General features: G+C 53.9%; 1 protein-coding gene across 4 annotated transcripts in view; it reads left to right on the top strand.

Annotated features, from left to right (window-relative positions):
• SLC43A2 (solute carrier family 43 member 2) overlaps positions 1 to 17,085 on the top strand; it is a 38,852-nt gene extending 21,767 nt beyond the window's left edge. For all 4 annotated transcript variants that reach the window (XM_026517832.4, XM_026517831.4, XM_026517830.4 and 1 more), the window contains 9 exons: positions 3,488 to 3,580; positions 5,011 to 5,144; positions 5,230 to 5,432; positions 5,804 to 5,950; positions 8,849 to 8,987; positions 10,356 to 10,485; positions 12,962 to 13,035; positions 14,406 to 14,529; positions 15,073 to 17,085. In XM_026517832.4, the coding sequence (XP_026373617.1) occupies positions 3,488 to 3,580; positions 5,011 to 5,144; positions 5,230 to 5,432; positions 5,804 to 5,950; positions 8,849 to 8,987; positions 10,356 to 10,485; positions 12,962 to 13,035; positions 14,406 to 14,529; positions 15,073 to 15,234 (1,206 nt within the window). In that variant the 3' untranslated portion in view covers positions 15,235 to 17,085. The remainder of the gene's footprint in view (positions 1 to 3,487; positions 3,581 to 5,010; positions 5,145 to 5,229; positions 5,433 to 5,803; positions 5,951 to 8,848; positions 8,988 to 10,355; positions 10,486 to 12,961; positions 13,036 to 14,405; positions 14,530 to 15,072) is intronic.
• Positions 17,086 to 18,610: the final 1,525 nt, after the last annotated feature.

Genomic DNA, 18,610 nt, shown 5'->3' with positions numbered 1-18,610 from the left:
GGCCAGAAGGCTGTGTAGTAGTATGGTTTGACCTGACGCTCTACCCCCCTAGGAATCGCCCTGCTGACCAAAATAACATGTTGGGGAGAATTTTCTTGGTGTTGCTAAGAGTGTTATATATAGGCAGGGAGAGGCTGAGCAGCAAGGAGGACAGCTGAAAGGCTCCTGTCTTTGTCTAGGTATGAAGGCAAGGGCCTCATCCATGGGCAGATGGGAAGTCAGTGTCCTTTCCCAGCTACCTGTTCTTCCCTGTCCTGGATCTAGTTCTGAGAAGACTCCAGGAGATCAAGCCAGGGTTGTATGCTAGCCCCAGGTCCATTGTTGTGTTGGCCTCTGTCCTAGGTTATGGTTAAGGCAAACTTGAGCTTAAGGAGGTAGAAGGAAAAGGGCTAGCTAGCAAGCTGTCTGCTTTTTTAGAGTATTCCCAGCCTTGTTGAAAAGTTGGAGACACTCCTTGTGCACAAAGGTGACTGCAGCAACAAGAGTGTTCTGCTGGTTTGATTTTGCACCAGGTAGCCTTTCCTATACCAGGCACTTGGCTTCTATCTGCTCTTCTGTTTGGGTTCCAAGCCCATTTGATCCCTTTCTTCCTTCATTTCTCCTGGCTGGAGTGGCGTCGCCGATTGGAATGGTTCTCTCCTTCCATATAAGCAGAGCAAATCTTTGGATTCTCGCTGCGGTGGATATGACCCCAGGAATGACTCCCCTACAAGGCGGCCTTGCTGGGTCAGCCAGCACAGAGCAGCCTGAATATGTGAACTCAGGAACCGAGGCAGTCCTCTGAACCACAGCATACCTGAGAAGCAGGTGTGCAGAGTAAGATTGGCACCCTTACGGTTCACCTAGGTGTTCCCCGGACACACAGGAGTTTGTCACATTTCCTCTGTTTCCTTCTGGGGGGAATTTCTCTATGCTCTTTCTCCCCCTTAGACCCTGTCTGAGAAGCCTGAGTGAACAGAGGGTCCACTCTATATGAGGGGTGGAAGAAGAGCTCTTTTTGTGCTAGGAATTTTGGGGGAAGCCTGGATGGCCACCCTGGCCCCATGCCATAGAATGGTTTATTGGCTATATACTATAGGTTTATTCATGTTCCCCTTTAATCCCAGGTTGCCAAAACATCTTAAGTATCTTACTCATGAATGTTTTAACAGTGATATTGAGACAATTGACATGCCATACAATTCACCTAAAATATACAATTCAGTGGTTTTTAGTATATTCAGAATTGTGCAGTCATCACCATAATCAATTATATCGCCCAAACAGAAACTCTGTATCCGTTAGCATTTCCTCCCTGTTCACTCCCGGCATCCTCTGCCGCAGCCCTGGGCAACCACTAATCTACTCTCTGTCTCTATGGATTTGCCCATTCTAGACATTTCATATAAATGGAACCACACAATATGTGGTCTTTTGTGACTTGTTTCTTTCACCTGTCATGTTTTCCAGGTTCATCCATGTTGCGGTATGTATCAGTGCTTTGTTGTTTTTGTGGCTGAATACGATTCCATTGTATAGATAGACCACATTTTGTTTACCCATTCATCCACCGATGGGCATTGGGGTTGTCTGCACTTCTTTGATATCGTGGAGAATGCTGCCATAAACATTCACATACAAGTTTTTGTGAGTCCGTATGTTTTCATTTCTCTTGGGTATAAACCTAGGAGTGAAATTTCTAAGTCATATGGTAACTCTGTGTTTAACTATTTGAGGAAAGGCCAGACTGTTACCCAAAGTGGCCATATACCATCTTACAATCCCACCAGCAGCAGATGAGGGCTCTGATTCCTGTGCAATCTCATCAGTGTTAGTATCTGATTTTTTTATTATAGCCACCCAAGGGGGTATGAAGTGATATCTCATTGTGGTTTCAGTTTGCATTTCCCTATGATTAATGATATCGAGTATATTTTGGCCATTTGTGTATCTTCTTTGGAGAAATGTCTGTTCACATCTTTTGCCCTTAAAAAAAAATAGGTTATCTTTTCATTATTGAGTTGTGGGAGTTCTTTATCTATAGACATAGTATATAGACACATGTCCCATATCACATGTATGATTTGCAAAAATTTTCTCTCTTTTGTGTGCTGTCTTTTCACTTTCTTGGTGGTGTCCCTTGAAGCACAAAAGCATTTCATTCTGGCGATGTCCCTTCCTCATTTTTAACTGTGGGCAAAACAGGCAGAAATGATGAAAGGCAGGAGTAGCCAAGTTCATACTGCCTCCATTCAGCAACAATGGATGGGCTTGCGAGCAGCAGTGCTCCATGATTAAGAACACCCCAGTATGCTTACAGGCAAATGGGAGAGCATAGATGAAGTCCGTATGAACAGCAGGTTGGCACTGCTATGCAGAGTGATCCTCGATGCCCAGGACGCTGTGGGCATGGAATAGGAGAGCTTCCCAGCCTGGCAGCGCAGTCTCTCTGGAGGCTGGCAAGAGAGTTACAAACTGGCTGTTCAGGAGGAGGTATTTGCCCTGCATCTGTTTGAATCCGTGATACCTTGTCACATTTACCATGCCTGGGTTTGTGTGGAGTCACGGTGTGTGGGGGGGTTAGCTTTGAAGTTGTGTCACATAGGCCCTCAATGAGCTGATGTGAGGTGTGAGGGGGACCTTGCTGGGAAGAGAGGCTGAGTCTTTCTTGCCATCAGTCTTCTCTGGCCCATCACCTGGAGAGGGAGAGCCCTCCTTGCACTTAGAAATTCAGAAGCAGGAATCCCAGGCTAGCTCCCCTGTCAGCCCTGAGGGAACTGTAGTGTTCTGATTGGCACCTTCCAGAAGCCTGCTGTCTTAGAACCGAAAGCAGCTTTTGCTGACATCTGGTCCTTCTGGGACGCTGATATTTTTATTTATACAGTGACACTCTCGTCCCCAAATAGATTCTTAACAGGCTTGCTCCCTTTGAGGGATGCCTGAGGCTCCCAGCTTTGCTCCCTGGCATCTTAGTGTAAACCCTGCAAAGACAGGAAGGTCCCTGGCTTGCGCCTGAGCAAAGTTGGAGGGACACTCATCTGCCAGGAAGTCCAACATCTCTGTCTTCACATCCGGAGTCTGAGTTCTTTTTTTTTTTTTTTTTTTTAAAGATTTTATTTATTTATTTGACAGAGACAGAGACAGCCAGCGAGAGAGGGAACACAAGCAGGGGGAGTGGGAGAGGAAGAAGCAGGCTCATAGCAGAGGAGCCTGATGTGGGGCTCGATCCCAGAACGCTGGGATCACGCCCTGAGCCGAAGGCAGACGCTTAACCGCTGTGCCACCCAGGCGCCCCCGGAGTCTGAGTTCTGCATTAATCCGGCCTCCCTTATCAAGCTCGGTCCCAAAGGAAAAACTTCAATGAGCCGTAATTACCGCCCCCCAGGGACCCAGGGAGGAATGCAGATAAGAAATGGTGCCTGAGGATACCCTGATTCCCTCCCCCACTACCCCCCACCGGACTGCTGCCCACTCTCTCAGCGGGTCCCCCTTGCTTCTTGTCTTTCAGCTACCCAACATGTTTGGCGACCTTCGGTCCACGTTTATTGCCTTGATGATTGGATCGTATGCTTCCTCAGCAGTCACCTTCCCGGGAATCAAGGTGAGGGTTTGGCCGGCCTCAACCCTGCAGCGCTGGTGTCTGGGCAGAGGCCCCTCCCAGGGCTCCTTCAACCTCTGAAGAGCGAAGTCTTTGTGGGAGCCGGGGTTGGCCCCTCCCCACCGCCCACACCTGGGAGGATGCACCTGGGCACCCCGGGAGTCGGAAAAGAAGACCACTGGCCATGGGGGAGGGGAAATTCAGGCGTATGGTACAGGGTATTACCGCAGGCTGCCTTCGCATTTCTGCCATTTCTGCGCCGGGGTCGGGGTTGAGAAAAGGGATGGCTCAGTTAGTTTGTCACTGGTCACCTCCCCCCCGCCCCCGGTCTGTTGTTGCTGGGCTGTGACTCCCCATTGGCCAGAGCGTGGCTCTCGCTAAGTTGGTTCAGCTGTTTCCCTCCCAGGCAGGATTCTGAGCCCGTGGAAGTCACGCAGGGTCAGGAGGAAGCAAACACCTCACAGTCCATCAGCTCCCAGTTCCCATTCCAAATGCTGTTGCTGCTGCCAGGCTTCAGAAGCAGCTTCTGCCACCTCTGGCCTCAACACACGGTGAATCCCCTTTCCTGCGGTATATGGCAGGGAGGCCACAGATGAGGAGAAGGAGTCATAGGTGTGGGCTGGCCACCAGGCAATCTTGGTGCTTGGAAGGTGTGGGGCCAGCCATCCTGTGGCCTTCTAGGGGTTCTCATGCTTCTGGAGTGTGGCGAAGCCTACAAGTTCCTCCTCCACCTCTTGCTGTCTCACTACGGCTCCCCTTCCCCACCCCGGGGGGGGGGGGGCTGGGCAGCTGTCTGCCAGGACAGGGGGACTCGTGTTGGAAATACATGGTGGCAGTAACAGCTAACATGCTCATGCCCAGTAGGCTTCCCACCTGCCAGGCCCTGTACTGAGCACTGAGGAGCCCACCTGCTCACCCCCACCACAGCACCATGTGCACGCCAGCGTTACGCTCATTTCAGAGGAGCAAATGGAGACATCCATCCGTTCATTCCTTGAGTATTTTTTGGCACCTACCATGTGCACTCTTCAAGGCATGTCAGTGGACGAGGCTAGCGGGTTCCTGTTCTCAGGGAGCTACGCTAATAGTAAGGGACAGGGAAGGTAATCAAGAAGTCAGTAATCTCAGCCAGGGCTCTTCCCTGGGAACTAGTGATGTGACAGTGATGGGGGCAGTCAGGGAGAGCCTCTCCAAGGAGGTGACATTTGGCCCAAGTTGGAGGCACAGGGGGTTAATGATGTGCCAGGGCAAGCTGGGATTATTGGAATGCAGGGTATCTGATGACCAGACGCCCGGGCTGGCAGGGCCGTGCCTCCTCACGCAGCTCAGCAGAGAAGAGAACAGGGCTGCCAAATGCCCCCTGCCTGCCTGCCTTGGCTTCCCTCTGCTAACTCTGCCCCTTGGCCCTGCGCCGACCCCGTTGTGCCTGTCAGGTCATCTACGACTTTGGTGTCTCCTTCGTCATCATCCTCGTGGTCTGGGCCAGCTGCTCCGGATTGGTTTTCCTCAACTGCTTCTTTAACTGGCCCCTGGAGCCATTCCCAGGGCCGGAGGACATGGACTACTCGTAAGTGGACGCGGTGTCTGCCCCTCCCCCCCACCCTGGCCAGGGTCCCCAGCGACACCGAGGGACACTCTCCTGTGGCCTCCAGGGTGAAGATCAAGTTCAGCTGGCTGGGCTTTGACCACAAGATCACAGGGAAGCAGTTCTACAAGCAGGTGACCACGGTGGGGCGCCGCCTCAGCGTGGGCAGCTCCATGAGGAGCGCCAAGGAGCAGGCGGCGCTGCAGGAGGGCCATAAGCTGTGCCTGTCCACCATTGACCTGGAGGTGAAGTGCAAGCCGGACGCTGCAGGTACCCACCTCCCGACCCTCGCCTTCGACGCCCAAACCCACACCTCAGCGACGGGGAGGAGGCAGCCAGCCCCACCTGGAAGCCCCAGCCCCCTTCACGGGGGCCCGCGGCAACCGAGGGCTCTGTGCGTGCGGCCCCACGCGATTGCCGCTTCGTCCCCGGAGGGCAGGCGGCACCCCGCAGCCTGGTTTACAGATGAGCCCACTGAGGCCCGGGAGGGGTAAGGCGCTCACCCAGCTCCCCTCACGCCCCTGGGCGACCCGGCCCAGCACCCGCACGTTTACCCTCCCCCAGGCCTGCCCGTGCGGCCCGCCCACCCCCGGGCCCTGGGTGCGGCCTGTTGACCTGAGCACCGCGCTGTCCCCCCGCAGCGGCGCCATCCTTCGTGCACAGCGTGTTCAGCCCCATCCTGCTGCTCAGCCTGGTCACCATGTGCATCACGCAGCTGCGGCTCATCTTCTACATGGGCGCCATGAACAACATCCTCAAGTTCCTGGTCAGCGGCGACCAGGACGTAGGTAGGTGGCCCCCGGACCTCGGGGCGCACCCCACAAGAGGGCACCCCGCGAGCGGGGGTCACTCCTGCCCCACTGCCGGGAAGCCCCGGCTGCTCTCTCCTGTCGCCATGACAGTGTCCTGGTTTGGGCGGGAAGGCGGAGGGACTGCAGGGATGACTGTGTTCAGGGTGTGGGGCCTGCGTTTTCCATTGCCCCAGGGGGACCGTTGATTTGCGCGTGTTTGTCAATGAAAACATGGGGCAGAACGGAGTGCTCCACCTGAGAGCCTGGTGAAAGACGGGCAGGTGACCCAAAGCCAAGCGTCTCCCTGCCCCGGGAGCCCGCAGGCCCGGCGCGTGGCGCGGCTGTGTGCTGAGGGGCAGGGACGGCTACACAGCTGGATGCTTTGGGGCGATCTGAGGCTCTGCGATCTGCACCCTGAACCGGGAGGGCGAGGCGAGGCAGAGGCTTTCTTGTGTGTGTGATCTAGTTGAGGCTTGTTGAGTTCGGTAAACAGAGCTGATAAGGCACAGGCCACTTTTCTAAAACAGCGCGAGGTCTGCAGCTGATTAGAGGTTTTGATTCTACAAAGAAAGTCAGTACTTCCTCAGGGCCCAAGCTGAGTCAGCTTTAGTCATCCCTAAGCGGGACAAACACAGCCGGTAAATCCTTTTTATTGGCAACCCCATGGGTGTGCAACTGTTTGTTGGTTTAATTGTTTTTCCCTAGGGGAAGTTACACTAGGCATCGCAAGCAGTCAAATTCAGTTTTTTAAAAAGATTTTATTTATTTGAGAGAGTGAGAGAGAGAGCACGAGAAGGGGGAGAGTCAGAGGGAGAAGCAGACTCCCTGCTGAGCCAGGAGCCCGATGCCCGGACTCGATCTTGGGACTCCAGGATCACAACCTGAGCTGAAGGCAGTCGCTTAGCCAACTCAGCTACCCAGGAGCCACAAATACAGGGGGTTTTGTTGTTGTTGTTTTTTGTTGTTTATTTATTTGAGAGAGAGAGAGTGAGAGCTGGGAGACAGAGGGAGGGGGAGAAGCAGGCTCCCCGCTGAGCAGGGAGCCCAATGTGGGGCTTGATCCCAGGACTCTGGGATCATGACCTGAGCCAAAGGCAGACTCTTAACTGAGTGAGCCACTCAAGTGCCCCCCCAAATACAGTTAAAGGGGATGAAAATTTGAGCTTTAACAAAAGGGAAAGATGACAAAGGGACCCAGACAGCACTGGTTCCACTGTGAAAATGAGCGTCCCGTGCAAAGCAAAGTGGAGAAGTGCACGCTATCATGTGCCCTTGCAAAATTTCGTAATGAACACTGACACAGTAAAGGCCCTAAGAGAGCCCTATAGGAAAAAATCACCTCTTTAGCTTTGTTTTGTCCAATGATGTTTCCCCAAATTTCTACCACAGGAACATTTTTATTGTGTAACACTCATTAAAGTCCGTGGACTGTACTTTGGGGAAAGCTGATCTATCATGTCTAAACACCCTCTATTGTAAACTCAGGCCGGGAGACATGAAGCCCTTGGAGTGTGGCTCTTGGGAGGCAGATCTCCCTGCTGCTGATCCATGAACTCTTACTCCAGTTCTCTAAGAGATCTTTTGCTGCGAAGAGGAATTTTTCCCAACTGTTTCCCACATTCAGAAAGTGAATTAAAAAAAAAAAAAAAGTCAATTTCGAGAAGTAGGGAAAGTTGGGCCAGGAAATTCAGTCTGCAGCTGATGGGGCATTGGTTTTCCCCATTCTGCTCCTGTGAGCTGTTGCCCCCCACACCCACCAGCCAGCTGTTCCCAGAGGGACTGCTTCAGGACCAGGGAGCTGGTGGAATGAAGGGTCTCTGAGGGAGACCCCTGGTGTCCGGTGTGCGGCTGGGGTCAGGGCCCATGCTCTACCTCTCCCTCCTTCCCTCGGAGAGCTGTAGGAGGTAACCGACAGAGCAGTGTTCCTTAGCGGCCGGGTTTGCTGAGTCTTCTGCACCCACACCACTTCCCCATCCTCGTGCTCGGTAGGCACCGCAGGCCTGATTCACCAGCCGCCTGTGACGAGGTCCCGGCTTCATGTGACTGAGGCCTCAGCAGACAGGAAGCGCTCAGCAGATGCCCGTGCTGGGCCTTACCCGCCTCTGTTCCCAGAAGCCTGGCTCAAGCTTGGCGTCCCCCCGGCCCTCTGAGAGTCAGATCTTAGGGGGAAATGGCGTATGTGCTGGGCCCAGAGCTAGCCTGCTTCCACCCGCCCCCATATCCCTATAACAACCTTTGAGATTTCTGCTGCTAACCTCTTCTTTCTGCTTTTTTACTTTTGCTTTCTTGATGCAGTGATGGCCACCGGTAAGCAGGGGGATTGTCAGAGAACATTGCAACATCCCCTCCAGCCAGTCTCTGTTTTACCAAGAAACATCCCTCTTGGCCAAAACTGTGGTTGGGGGAAGGGGCAGTCAACTCAGCTTCTATTTGCCTGAAAAAATCCCCGTCATAATTTTAAGGCTCTTTGAAGATTTTAAGGCTCTTACATCAGAGCCCCTATGAGCGATGCCTTCCCGGTATATTTCTAGAAGCAGAAAACTAACAGCTAGTCACACACGAAGCCTCAGTCCCAGGCATCAGTAATTTGTGGTTCCCAAGTCGTAGACACTTCCTGGAGCTTCTTGGGGGGGGGGTCATTGTGACATACTGGATTTCAGGAGCCATTTCTTGGAACTAAGCAGAAGATGCGGAGAAGAGAATGGGGTGCCTGCCCCTTGCTCCAGCTTTGATTTCAGAGTTTCAAGTCTCTAGGCTCCCCTCAAGGCCCACGGTGACCAAGGGGGTGGTCGGTGGAAGACCCCAGAAGAGTCTGTGAGGTCTCAGACTCCCGCGCAGCCCCCGCCCCAGGCTTCTGCTAGGGCCCCCCATGACACAGCGCGTTTTCCTCCCCAGTCGGCCTCTACACGTCCATCTTCGGTGTGCTCCAGCTGCTGTGCCTGCTGACAGCTCCTGTCATTGGCTACATCATGGACTGGAGGCTGAAGGAGTGTGAAGATGCCTCGGAGGAGCCTGAGGAGAAAGATGCCAGCCAGTGCGTAGACAGGGCCTGTGCCCCGGCTCCTGGCCCCCAGAGTCCCATGTGAGGCAGGGACGGGTGGGTGGTTTAGGTTTTGAAGTTGGCGGGAGAGGCAAGAGCGGGTCGTGCCCAAAGCTACTCATAAGGGCTTTAAGACACATTCTGTCTTGGCTGAGCACACATTTAAGTGTGTCACTTCATTATGAAGATTCTTTGGTACTCGAAAGTTAGGCCGTCACTGGGCTGGATGAAAGAAGGGGAGAAAGCAGAGGTCTGTGTGCAGGCACTGGGAGGCCATCGTTCTGCCGTTAGGACTGCACTCAGGTGAGCAGCACCGCAGGTGAGCGATGTAGGAGCGGCCTGCCTGCGAGGTTCGCTGCCCTCGGGGGGAGTAGGAAGTGGCTATTCCCGAGGTATGTGTTGCTAGATCTGTTCATGATTGTCAGGATTCAGCAAGGTGCTGGAGCCCCGCTTCTGTAAGGGTTGGGCTCCAAGATCAGAGGATGAGTTAAATGCCGTCTTCCATGACTCCACCTTAATATAATAAGCAACCATTTATTGCTGTCGGCCCTGTGCCAGCACTTAACACATGGCATCTCAGTTAAGCCTCACAACACTCGAAGAGGCGTGTACTAATGTTATACCCATTTTACAAATGCGGGAACGGAAGTTAGGAGTTTGAGTAGCTTGCCTGAGGTCACCTAGCAGGGAAGCGGTGGGCCTGGGACTCCCCGTATGTCTGCAGCACTTGGCATTCATCCTTGGAAGTTGTACAGTTTCCATGGGGTATCTGTGTGGGCAGTGGGACTGGAATCCGTAATGGCAAATTCACAAGGAAATAATTACAGAGAATGCTCTGTTATCTGGGTCAGGTTCTAGAGCCAAGAGATTGTTCGTGCCCATTCCGGTTCCATCTGCTTCGTATTTGTTTCTCCTTCACCCCCTCCTGCCCCCAAAGGGGAAATCCACTCCCTCCCTTATTTGACTTATTATCTGACTTATCATTAGCTCCCTGCAAGATTTGGGTGAAGTTGGAGCCAGTTCATTCAGATGAAATGAGGCTTTGCCACATCCTGACCTGGCCACGCTCCGCTCTTTGCCTCCCCATCATTTGTGCTCAGTCTTCACTGAGCAATGCAGCGTGTTGATAGCCATCTTCTCATATCCGACCTCTCCACTGAGGTTCACACTCGCGCTCAGTCAGGAGTGTGCAGTGGGAGCGTCCCTGGTGCTGGTCTAGCCCTGACAGCCCCTGAGACATGCTTGCGTTAGTCGCGGAGTCTTGTGTTGTCTACAAGCTGTGACTCTTGAGGCCTGACTTCCTGGGAGAGCCCATCCTTCTTCCTGGAGCCCCCAGCTCCAGTGTGTGCCCTGTCTCCACAGAGGCGAGAAGAAGAAGAGGCGAGACCGGCAGATCCAGAAAGTCACCAATGCCATGCGGGCCTTCGCCTTCACAAACCTGCTGCTTGTGGGCTTTGGGGTGACCTGCCTCATTCCCAACCTGCCTCTACAGGTGGGTATCGGGAGAAGGAGAGGCCAGGTGGGGTATGGGACAATGAGATACATGATGTGTCATAGAAGCCATCCACAAAGACAGGGGTGACTTTTCATTCGTTTAATCCAACCAAGCAGTCAGCCAGCCCACTGTTATTTACCAAGGGTTTCTTACCTGCCAGGCTCCATCCTTGATGCTGGGAGTGAGCTCTAAATGAAACTGTGATTGCCTTTCACAGAAGACTCTTCTCTAGGAAGGCATGTCATTCTTCGTGGCCGAACACCACTGTCGTGCCATTTCCTGCAGCTATATGGTGGAGTTGTATGGCTGCTTGTTTTGCATTTGTCCATAGAGGTCTGGCCGATCTATGGCCTTGGTGGGACCATCTGCTTCTCTGGTACCAGAGTGCCTACAGGGTATCTGTGTTGTAGAGAGTGGGAAAGATGGTGATGATCACTTGGCATCAGGGTTCAAAAGCTTAATTCCTTTACCCAAGATTTCTGATGCTCTTGAAACCTGACTTTTGTCAGAGATTGGGAGCAAAGTAGATTTTGTCACCTGCCCAGCTCTAGCCTTAGGTCCATGAAAGTGTTCTAGTACCAATCCCCAAGGAAATGGATACTCAAAAACTCATCATTTCTTAATTATTTTACTATGTTTTACTCTTATCTGTGCTCTGGAGGCTTTTACTTCTCACATAGTATTGGTGGGAGTACTGCATGATGGCGTGTCACCGTGAATCTCTGTCCAACTTCGCAGTCAGTGATTTCATGCTGGTTGAAATCAGCCGCGGCGGAAGCATTTACACCATGGAAATTGGCAAACACTGAGTAAAGGCTCCTCCTGCTTCCACCAAGAATCAGTTGTTCCATACGTATCAACGCAGCACTAGATAGGAGGTCGTTTTTCTTTTTTAATGTATTTATTTGACAGAGAGACAGCCAGCGGGAGAGGGAACACAAGCAGGGGGAGTGGGAGAGGAAGAAGCAGGCTCCCAGCAGAGCAGGGAGCCTGATGTGGGGCTCCATCCCAGGACCCTGGGATCACGCCCTGGGCCAAAGGCAGACGCTTAACGACTGAGCCACCCAGGTGCCCCTAAAGAGGAGGTCATTAATCACAACTTGATCTCCTGCCTTTGCTGATCTGAGGCTTGTGCCCAGAGGTCTCTGTGTCATAGAAGCCATCTTCTGTGCCTGGTCACCCTATAGGCAGATAGTTTTCCTTCTCTCCTTCTCATGAACTTTGAAGGGTCATGAGCGACGGTGTTGCTTCCATATGGGTTAGCCCAAGTCCAGATAGTATCTTGGGCCAGGTTCAGAAGGAAAGTGAGAGTCTCTCCTTTTTTACAAGTGGTCCTGTGTTGAGGTCCACCGAGCACCCAGGTGCGCCCCACTCATGGTACTGTCACATAGGTGTGCCGGCCCTGTGTGTGCAGACCAGAGTAAACCACAGGCGGCCTGTGAGGGCGTCCTTGCATCCCTGGTGCCCTCCCAGCTTCCTGGTGGCTGCCCTCTCTACAAGACTGCCAGATCCTTGTCTGGACCGCCTTGTCCGACCGAGGGGCAGTGCTCAGGAGGGACAGTCATCTGCTTTTTGTTGTATTTAGTTCTTGTTGGAAGAGAAGTTCTGAGGAGGCAGTAAGACATTTGAAGTGGAAAGGGGGAGGCTGCCCAAGTATGCGCGTGCACAGTCGGGCGCTGCCGTCTCTCCGCACGGCAGAGAGCAGCCCCTGCCCCCTCCACCGCCCACATTCCTGAGAACAGGTCCTGGCTGCTAAGCAGGATGGCAGCGCTGTGTGCAAAGGGCAAACAAAGGGTCCTAGTGGCAAGATGGCCGGCTCTCGTGCTTCTCAGGAATCATTTACAAGTGCTTCTTAGAGCTTGCTCAGCCTGCCGGCAGTGGCCTTTTGGAGAAGCTGAGCTTTCCGAGGGAGGGGGGAAGGAAAACTATCTGCCTATAGGGTGACCAGGCACAGAGACCTGTGGGCACAAGCCTCAGATCAGCAAAGGTAGGAGATCAAGTTGTGGTGAATGACCTCCTACTTCGTGCTGATTCTTGGTGGAAGCAGGAGGAGCCTTTACTCAGTGTTTGCCAATTTCCATGGTGTAAATGCTTCCGCCGCGGCTGATTTCAACCAGCATGAAATCACTGATTGCGAAGTTGGACAGAGATTCACGGTGACACGCCATCATACAGTACTCCCACCAATACTATGTGAGAAGTAAAAGCCTCCAGAGCACAGATAAGAGTAAAACATAGTAAAATAATTAAGAAATGATGAGTTTTGAGAATCTGTTAACTTTTTTTAATATAATTGTAAGTTTACAAATTTAATTTTTAGTCATAACTGTCTTTAATAGTCCACAAAATTCCTGAAAATTCAGGAATGGGCCCTGGAGATCTGGTGCAAGCCCACACCAGGGTTGCCAGTGCTCCCGTTGCTCAGGACCCCAGGAACTCTGAGGACCCTCACACTCTGCTCTCCCTCTGTCAGATCCTCTCCTTTATCCTGCACACGATTGTGCGAGGCTTCATCCACTCTGCCGTCGGGGGCCTGTACGCTGCCGTGTAAGTGCCGGTGCTGTGGGTGGCCTGGCGCCGATGGTGAGGGGATGGCCTGGGGGAGGTTTGTGGTGGGAATGAGGTCCCAAAGGGGGCCAGCCGGCCACCTGGGCTCATCTTGTGTCAGGGGACGGGCACCAGGATTTCTGTCAGCTGTGTCAAGGGACGGTCACACCTGGCGGGAGATGGGTCAGCGGGCAGACCGTTGGGTGCCCACAAGCCTTGGCATTGAACACGAAGTCAGTTCCCCAGCCAGGGTCAGTGCTCCTGTGGAGCTCATTCTTGCCTCAGGGCTGCCACTGAGCCGCGTCCTGGGACTGCCCCTGGCTGCTCATAGGAAGGGCCGAGGTGGGCTCTGGCTGCCCAGAGCTGAGTGTTGATGTTCCAGTGACCCTCAGCAGGGGCAGTGATAATGGGTAACTGAGCCCACAGTGTGTCAGACTGTTCTCGACCTGAGTCGGAAAGGGCCTGGTTCTGCCCACAGCCTTCTCAGGCCTTGGCTGAAATGAAACCTGCCTCCTTTTCCAAGAGGCCACACGTGCAGAAGGAAGCACCACGGCTGTTCTTTCCCCTTGGGCTGGGGCTTGGCTCAAAAATGAAACTCGGGGAGTTAGCGCCTGGCTGGCTCAGTCCGTAGAGCATGCAGCTCTTGATCTCAGGGTTGAATCTGAGCCCCACATTGGGTGCAGAGATTACTTAAAAATAAAATCTTAGAAAAAAAGTAGAACTCAAACACCCATCTGCTGTGTGTCTCTGACCAAAGATCAGTTCATTCCTCTCCGGGAGCCCCTTCCCACCTCTGGGGCCGCAAAGCCTAACATTCGCTGAGATTTTGCCAGAATTCTGTCCCGCTTCCAGCAGCATCCCACGGGGGTCATTCCAGGTCTGCGTGTCGTCCCCCGCTCCACCCAGTGCCAGGAGGAAGTTGCTGCCGCCCTGGCAGAGTCTGAGAGTCCACCAAGAGTGTGATGCCGAGTTTCCGTGATTACACAATGCTCCTCTGGAGGAGGGCGTAGCCGAGCCAGGGCCGGCCTGCAACCTGCTCCCTGGGCCCGTTTCCCAAGCTGCAGTCTCCTGCCAGCACCAGTTTCCACTCAGCTCGTCCATACACCTGTGGACCTGGGGCACACCTGGGTTGCATTGGGTTCTCCAGAATCTGGGGTCTCACACTGGTCTGAGAGAAATTCCCAGTCCCAGAGCTGCTTACCAGAAATGAATCCAAGGCAGGCAGCTCACCGTTCTCTCGGGTTGCTCCTGGCTCTGCTCTCGCACCCGATGTGCAGCCTGGAGGCACCTGGGGCCAGGCTGAGGCCGAGGAGCATTTGGAAAGCCTGAGAGTGGCACCCGTGGTGACAGGTCCCCTACTGTCCCGGCAGGTACCCCTCCACCCAGTTTGGCAGCCTCACAGGACTGCAGTCGCTGGTCAGTGCACTCTTCGCTCTCCTGCAGCAGCCCCTGTTTCTCGCCATGATGGGTCCCCTCCAAGGAGACCCTCTCTGGGTAAGAAGGGTCTGGGGCAGTGGGCTATGGGCATCTGCCGCGCTCTGCGGACTCAGATCTGGGAGGCAGCCCTCAGGAGCTTCCGGAGGCCCAATGGTAGGCAGGTTGGAACTTTGGCGAGGATGAATTCAGGGTCCCCTGGTGACCGGTGGCTGGGTAGGGGGAGAAAAGTATCCTTTCTGGACCTGATTTGGGGGTAGCCCTCCCGCCGAGGGTTGGGATTCCTACCTAGGTACGGTGAGCTTTCCCCAGTCCTGGTCCCACCCCTGGATGTTCACAGCAGTAGGTCAGAGGTGGGGGCCTGAGCCCTGAGGGCTTCCTAGCGGCCATGGACACTGGGAAACTCTGACTCTGGAATGTGGAATGACGGGCCCTTGGACTGCTTGAACCTTCCAGTTTCGGTTTTTCCTTTCTTCTCCTATGACCTCACCTTTTCCAAACATGACTGTGGGGAAGGGTCTTGGGCTACGCTCTGTAAAAGACCACAGCTCCTGCCCAGTCCCCTGCCGCACGTGACGGCAACTCTCGTTTCTGCTCCTGCAGGTGAATGTGGGGCTGCTCGGCCTGAGCATGCTGGGCTTCTGCCTCCCCCTCTACCTCATCTGCTACCGGCGCCAGCTGGAGAGGCAGCTACAGCAGAAGAGGGAGGATGACAAGCTTTTCCTCAAGCTGAATGGCTCCTCTAACCCAGAGGCTTTCGTGTAGCACCCACCACCTCAGAACTGTGGCCTCCCGCCCTTGCTTCAGTGACTCATCAGTGTCCTTCTCCCCACCCCAGAGGACCTCCGTGCACCCTCAGGAACCTCTGCTTCACATTTTGGAGTCCACGCTCCCTCCCGGGGCCCTGGTCCTGCCTCGGAGCTCTGCAGTGGAAGGATGGGAGAGGGCCGCGTGTGTGATTTTCCAACTGCTGGAAGCAAGGGCTGCGTGGGCTTTGCTCTGCCCTCCTTGAGGGGCCCTGGGGCCTTGAGGCTCCATGGTGCCTGCAGGGGGGGTTAAGGAGGACCCCCAGCAGGCAGGCTCTCTCCCTTAAGTGTCTGGATTCCGCCTCTTGCCAAAGCAGTGGGGTCTGCCATCTACTGCCTGCCACCTGCCTCTCGGCCGCATGCCCACTGGCCACACCTGCCCAAGGACAAAGGCTTGCACTGTCTGCAACCCCTCGCCTGGCCCCTCGACCTCCTCCCTTGGCCAGTCTGAGGCTGCCTGAGGAAGGAAGGACCCGCTTCCTGTTGGTGCTAACTCCTTTGTAATTCCAGCCCCCTGTGGCCTGTCCATGACCTGTCCTCCTGTTATAGGCCTGCGGAGAACCCCCACCCCCACCCCCGGCTTAAAGTCTGGGGAGGGGATGAAGGGCTGGATAGTCAGGCGCTGCTCAGGAGCCAAGGACAAGGCTGATTAGCAGTCCCTCACCTCCTCCCTCAGGGCGAGGAGCAACTTTCCACTGCCGCCCTGCGTCCAGTCTGCGACCTGAAGGGAATTAAAACAGCACCAACAGGGCACCCCCTACACACACAACTGTTTTTATGGGGGTGGAAGTCAGGTTGTTGCTGACAGACATGGAGGTCCAGGCCTGACTGGGGAGATGGATTGTGAGGGGCCTAGGGGCGTATGTACATGTGGGATGTGTGACCATGTGGTATGTGTGAGAGATGTGTGTGGGGTGGTGCCAGGTGTGGGCTCTGGGTGTCTGCCCTTATCCCCCCGGAGCTGCACAGTAGCCAGCCAGGCCTGCCACAGGCCCAGGGTCCCGCTTCGCTCTCGGCTTGGAGCTTGTCTGAGGCCGTGGGGGTGTAGCGCCCCCTGCCGGCAGGCTCCTCGGGCCCTGGAGCTGTTCATGTGAGAGAGGCTGCCCTCTGCCAGGCTGGCCCGGCTTTCCAGCCACCCGCCTGACTGCCCCCAGAAATGTGTCTGAGACTTCCTGGGAGTGCTCAGCAGGGTGGGTTGATTTTTAGGTTTATACTTTTGGGTCTTTAAAGTTTTACCAGACTCCTTTTTATAAAGCAATAAATCCATTTTCCTCCTGGGAAGGGATGCCCCTGCTAGTATTTCAGTTAATGGCTACATGTGCCTGTTTTGAGCTGGGGAAGAAAAGGCAAGACAAGATTTTCTGCCACTGACCAACCGCAATCATACCCATCTCTCTGGGTGATTGACATCTCAGGAGCTGCACTGGGCCAGGAAAAGACCTTACTCCCCCTCCTCACCCCCAGACAGACTGGGCTTGTGCAGACATCTTAGAAGTGGGGGCCACCCCTCCTCTGCTGTTTATCCCAGCCAAACAGCAAATCCTGACCCCTTCCATCCCCTACTCAGATTTCGGTACCCCTGGCTCAACCGCCCTGAGGATTCCTCCTGCGCGCAGGACACAGGGTGACGACACCAAGAGTCTCAGGCTTAAAGAGACAGAGGCAGAATGCGGTGAGGGGAACTCGTGGAGAACAGGAAGGGGCAGACCCAGGCCCACATTCGAACTCTGCATGCAGTTGAGCACCTCGAACATACCTAATTTTCCTAGGCTTCCGTCTAGTCCGCTCAAACATTAAAAAGCAAAAAACATTTGTTTAAAACAAATATTTTTAAAAGGGAGAGAGAACTAGATCATTTCCCGAACCATTCCTCAGAACACTAGTTCTGTAAGATGTGAATGATTCCAATTTAAAAAAAAACGAAAATGTTCAGGGTCGGGGCACCTGGTTGGCTTAGTAGAGCATGTGACTCTTGATCTTGGGGTTGTGAGTTCAAGCCCCATGTTAGGCATAGAACTTACTTTAGAGGAAAGAAAGAAAATGGTCAAATTTGGGAAATGCAGAGTTAAGTGTGTGTTCTTACAGCAACAGGCACTTGCTGCGCCTTTGTCCTGTTCATGGACATGTGGCCCCCCAAGACCAGGTGCGGTGTGCTGCAGAGAGAGCACTGGTTTTAGCCGTCAGAGCCGTCCTCCCCATGTAGCCCAGTGACCGGCTGCAGCGGGAACTCCTCTGGCGCTTGTTAAAAATGTGAACACCAGGTGTTGCCTCTGGCCGAGACAGAATCGGCAGTCTACATTCGGCTAAGCCCCACCTGGTGATTCTGGTGCCCCCAAACATTCGAGACCTCATTCTACTCTGACCGTAGGGAGTTGATGGGTTACATATTTTCCTATTATCATCCTTGAATCATGATAACAACCCAGGAGTTAATTACTATCCCCATTTTATAGCTGGAAAACTCGAGGCCCAGGGGGTGTAATAACTTGCTCAAGGTTAGAGCCAGAAGAGTGCAGTTTGGGGAATGCTAATTAGCAAGGGCCCTTCCAGCTGGGAAAACGAATAGAGGTTGTACAGTCAGGGCCTGTGCTGTCCCCAGCAGCGCCCAGGCCTGGCCAAAGGGAGCTGCTGCCTGTCTCTCCCACGCACCCACCCGCAGGACAGGAGCACTCTGTGGGAAGAAACAGGCATTGGGAAACTAGAGTTCAGCGCGGAAAACAGTCTAGTGCCAAAGCGCGTGAGCCGTACCGATGGGTCAGGTATGGTTACCCCCACCCCCTTGTCAGGGGTCAGTCATTCTGACGGTAGGGAGTTGATGGGTTACATATTTTCCCATTATCATCCTTGAATCCTGATAACAAGCCAGGAGTTAGATACTATCCCTATTTTATAGCTGGAAAACTCGAGCCCCAGAGGGTACAGTAACTTGCTCAAGGTTAGAGCTCGTACTCATATACTTCCGAAGCCATCACAGAATCCAAGGCCCTCCAGACCAGGACATTCCGTTTGGAGCCTCAGCCCCAGGGCCCACCACGCCTTGGGAGCAGGGCAGCAACAGCTTAGGGAAGGGAAGGAAAAAGCCAGGCATGATCTCCATTTTGGGGAGCCAAGAGCTTCCGCAGAGAGAGGGTTAAGCTCCACTTAATAGAGTCATGTTGGCTGATGGGTACTTAGGGGAGCAAACCTCTGGTCACCCCAACCTTGAGAGGAATGCTCTGGGAGGGGAAGAGACCACGGGCTGGTCAAAGGCAGTGGGCATCAAGTGGCCACAGAACTCTGTCTCCACCTCCCCTCCCCCCATTCTCCAGGCTCCTGGTGGGAAGAAACAGGAAGCG

Source organism: Ursus arctos, unplaced genomic scaffold (genome assembly GCF_023065955.2).
Source record: "Ursus arctos isolate Adak ecotype North America unplaced genomic scaffold, UrsArc2.0 scaffold_24, whole genome shotgun sequence".
In the NCBI taxonomy this organism is placed as follows: domain Eukaryota; kingdom Metazoa; phylum Chordata; class Mammalia; order Carnivora; family Ursidae; genus Ursus; species Ursus arctos.
Note: the sequence above shows the minus strand (reverse complement) of the source record. Positions and strands in the feature narration are given on the sequence as shown.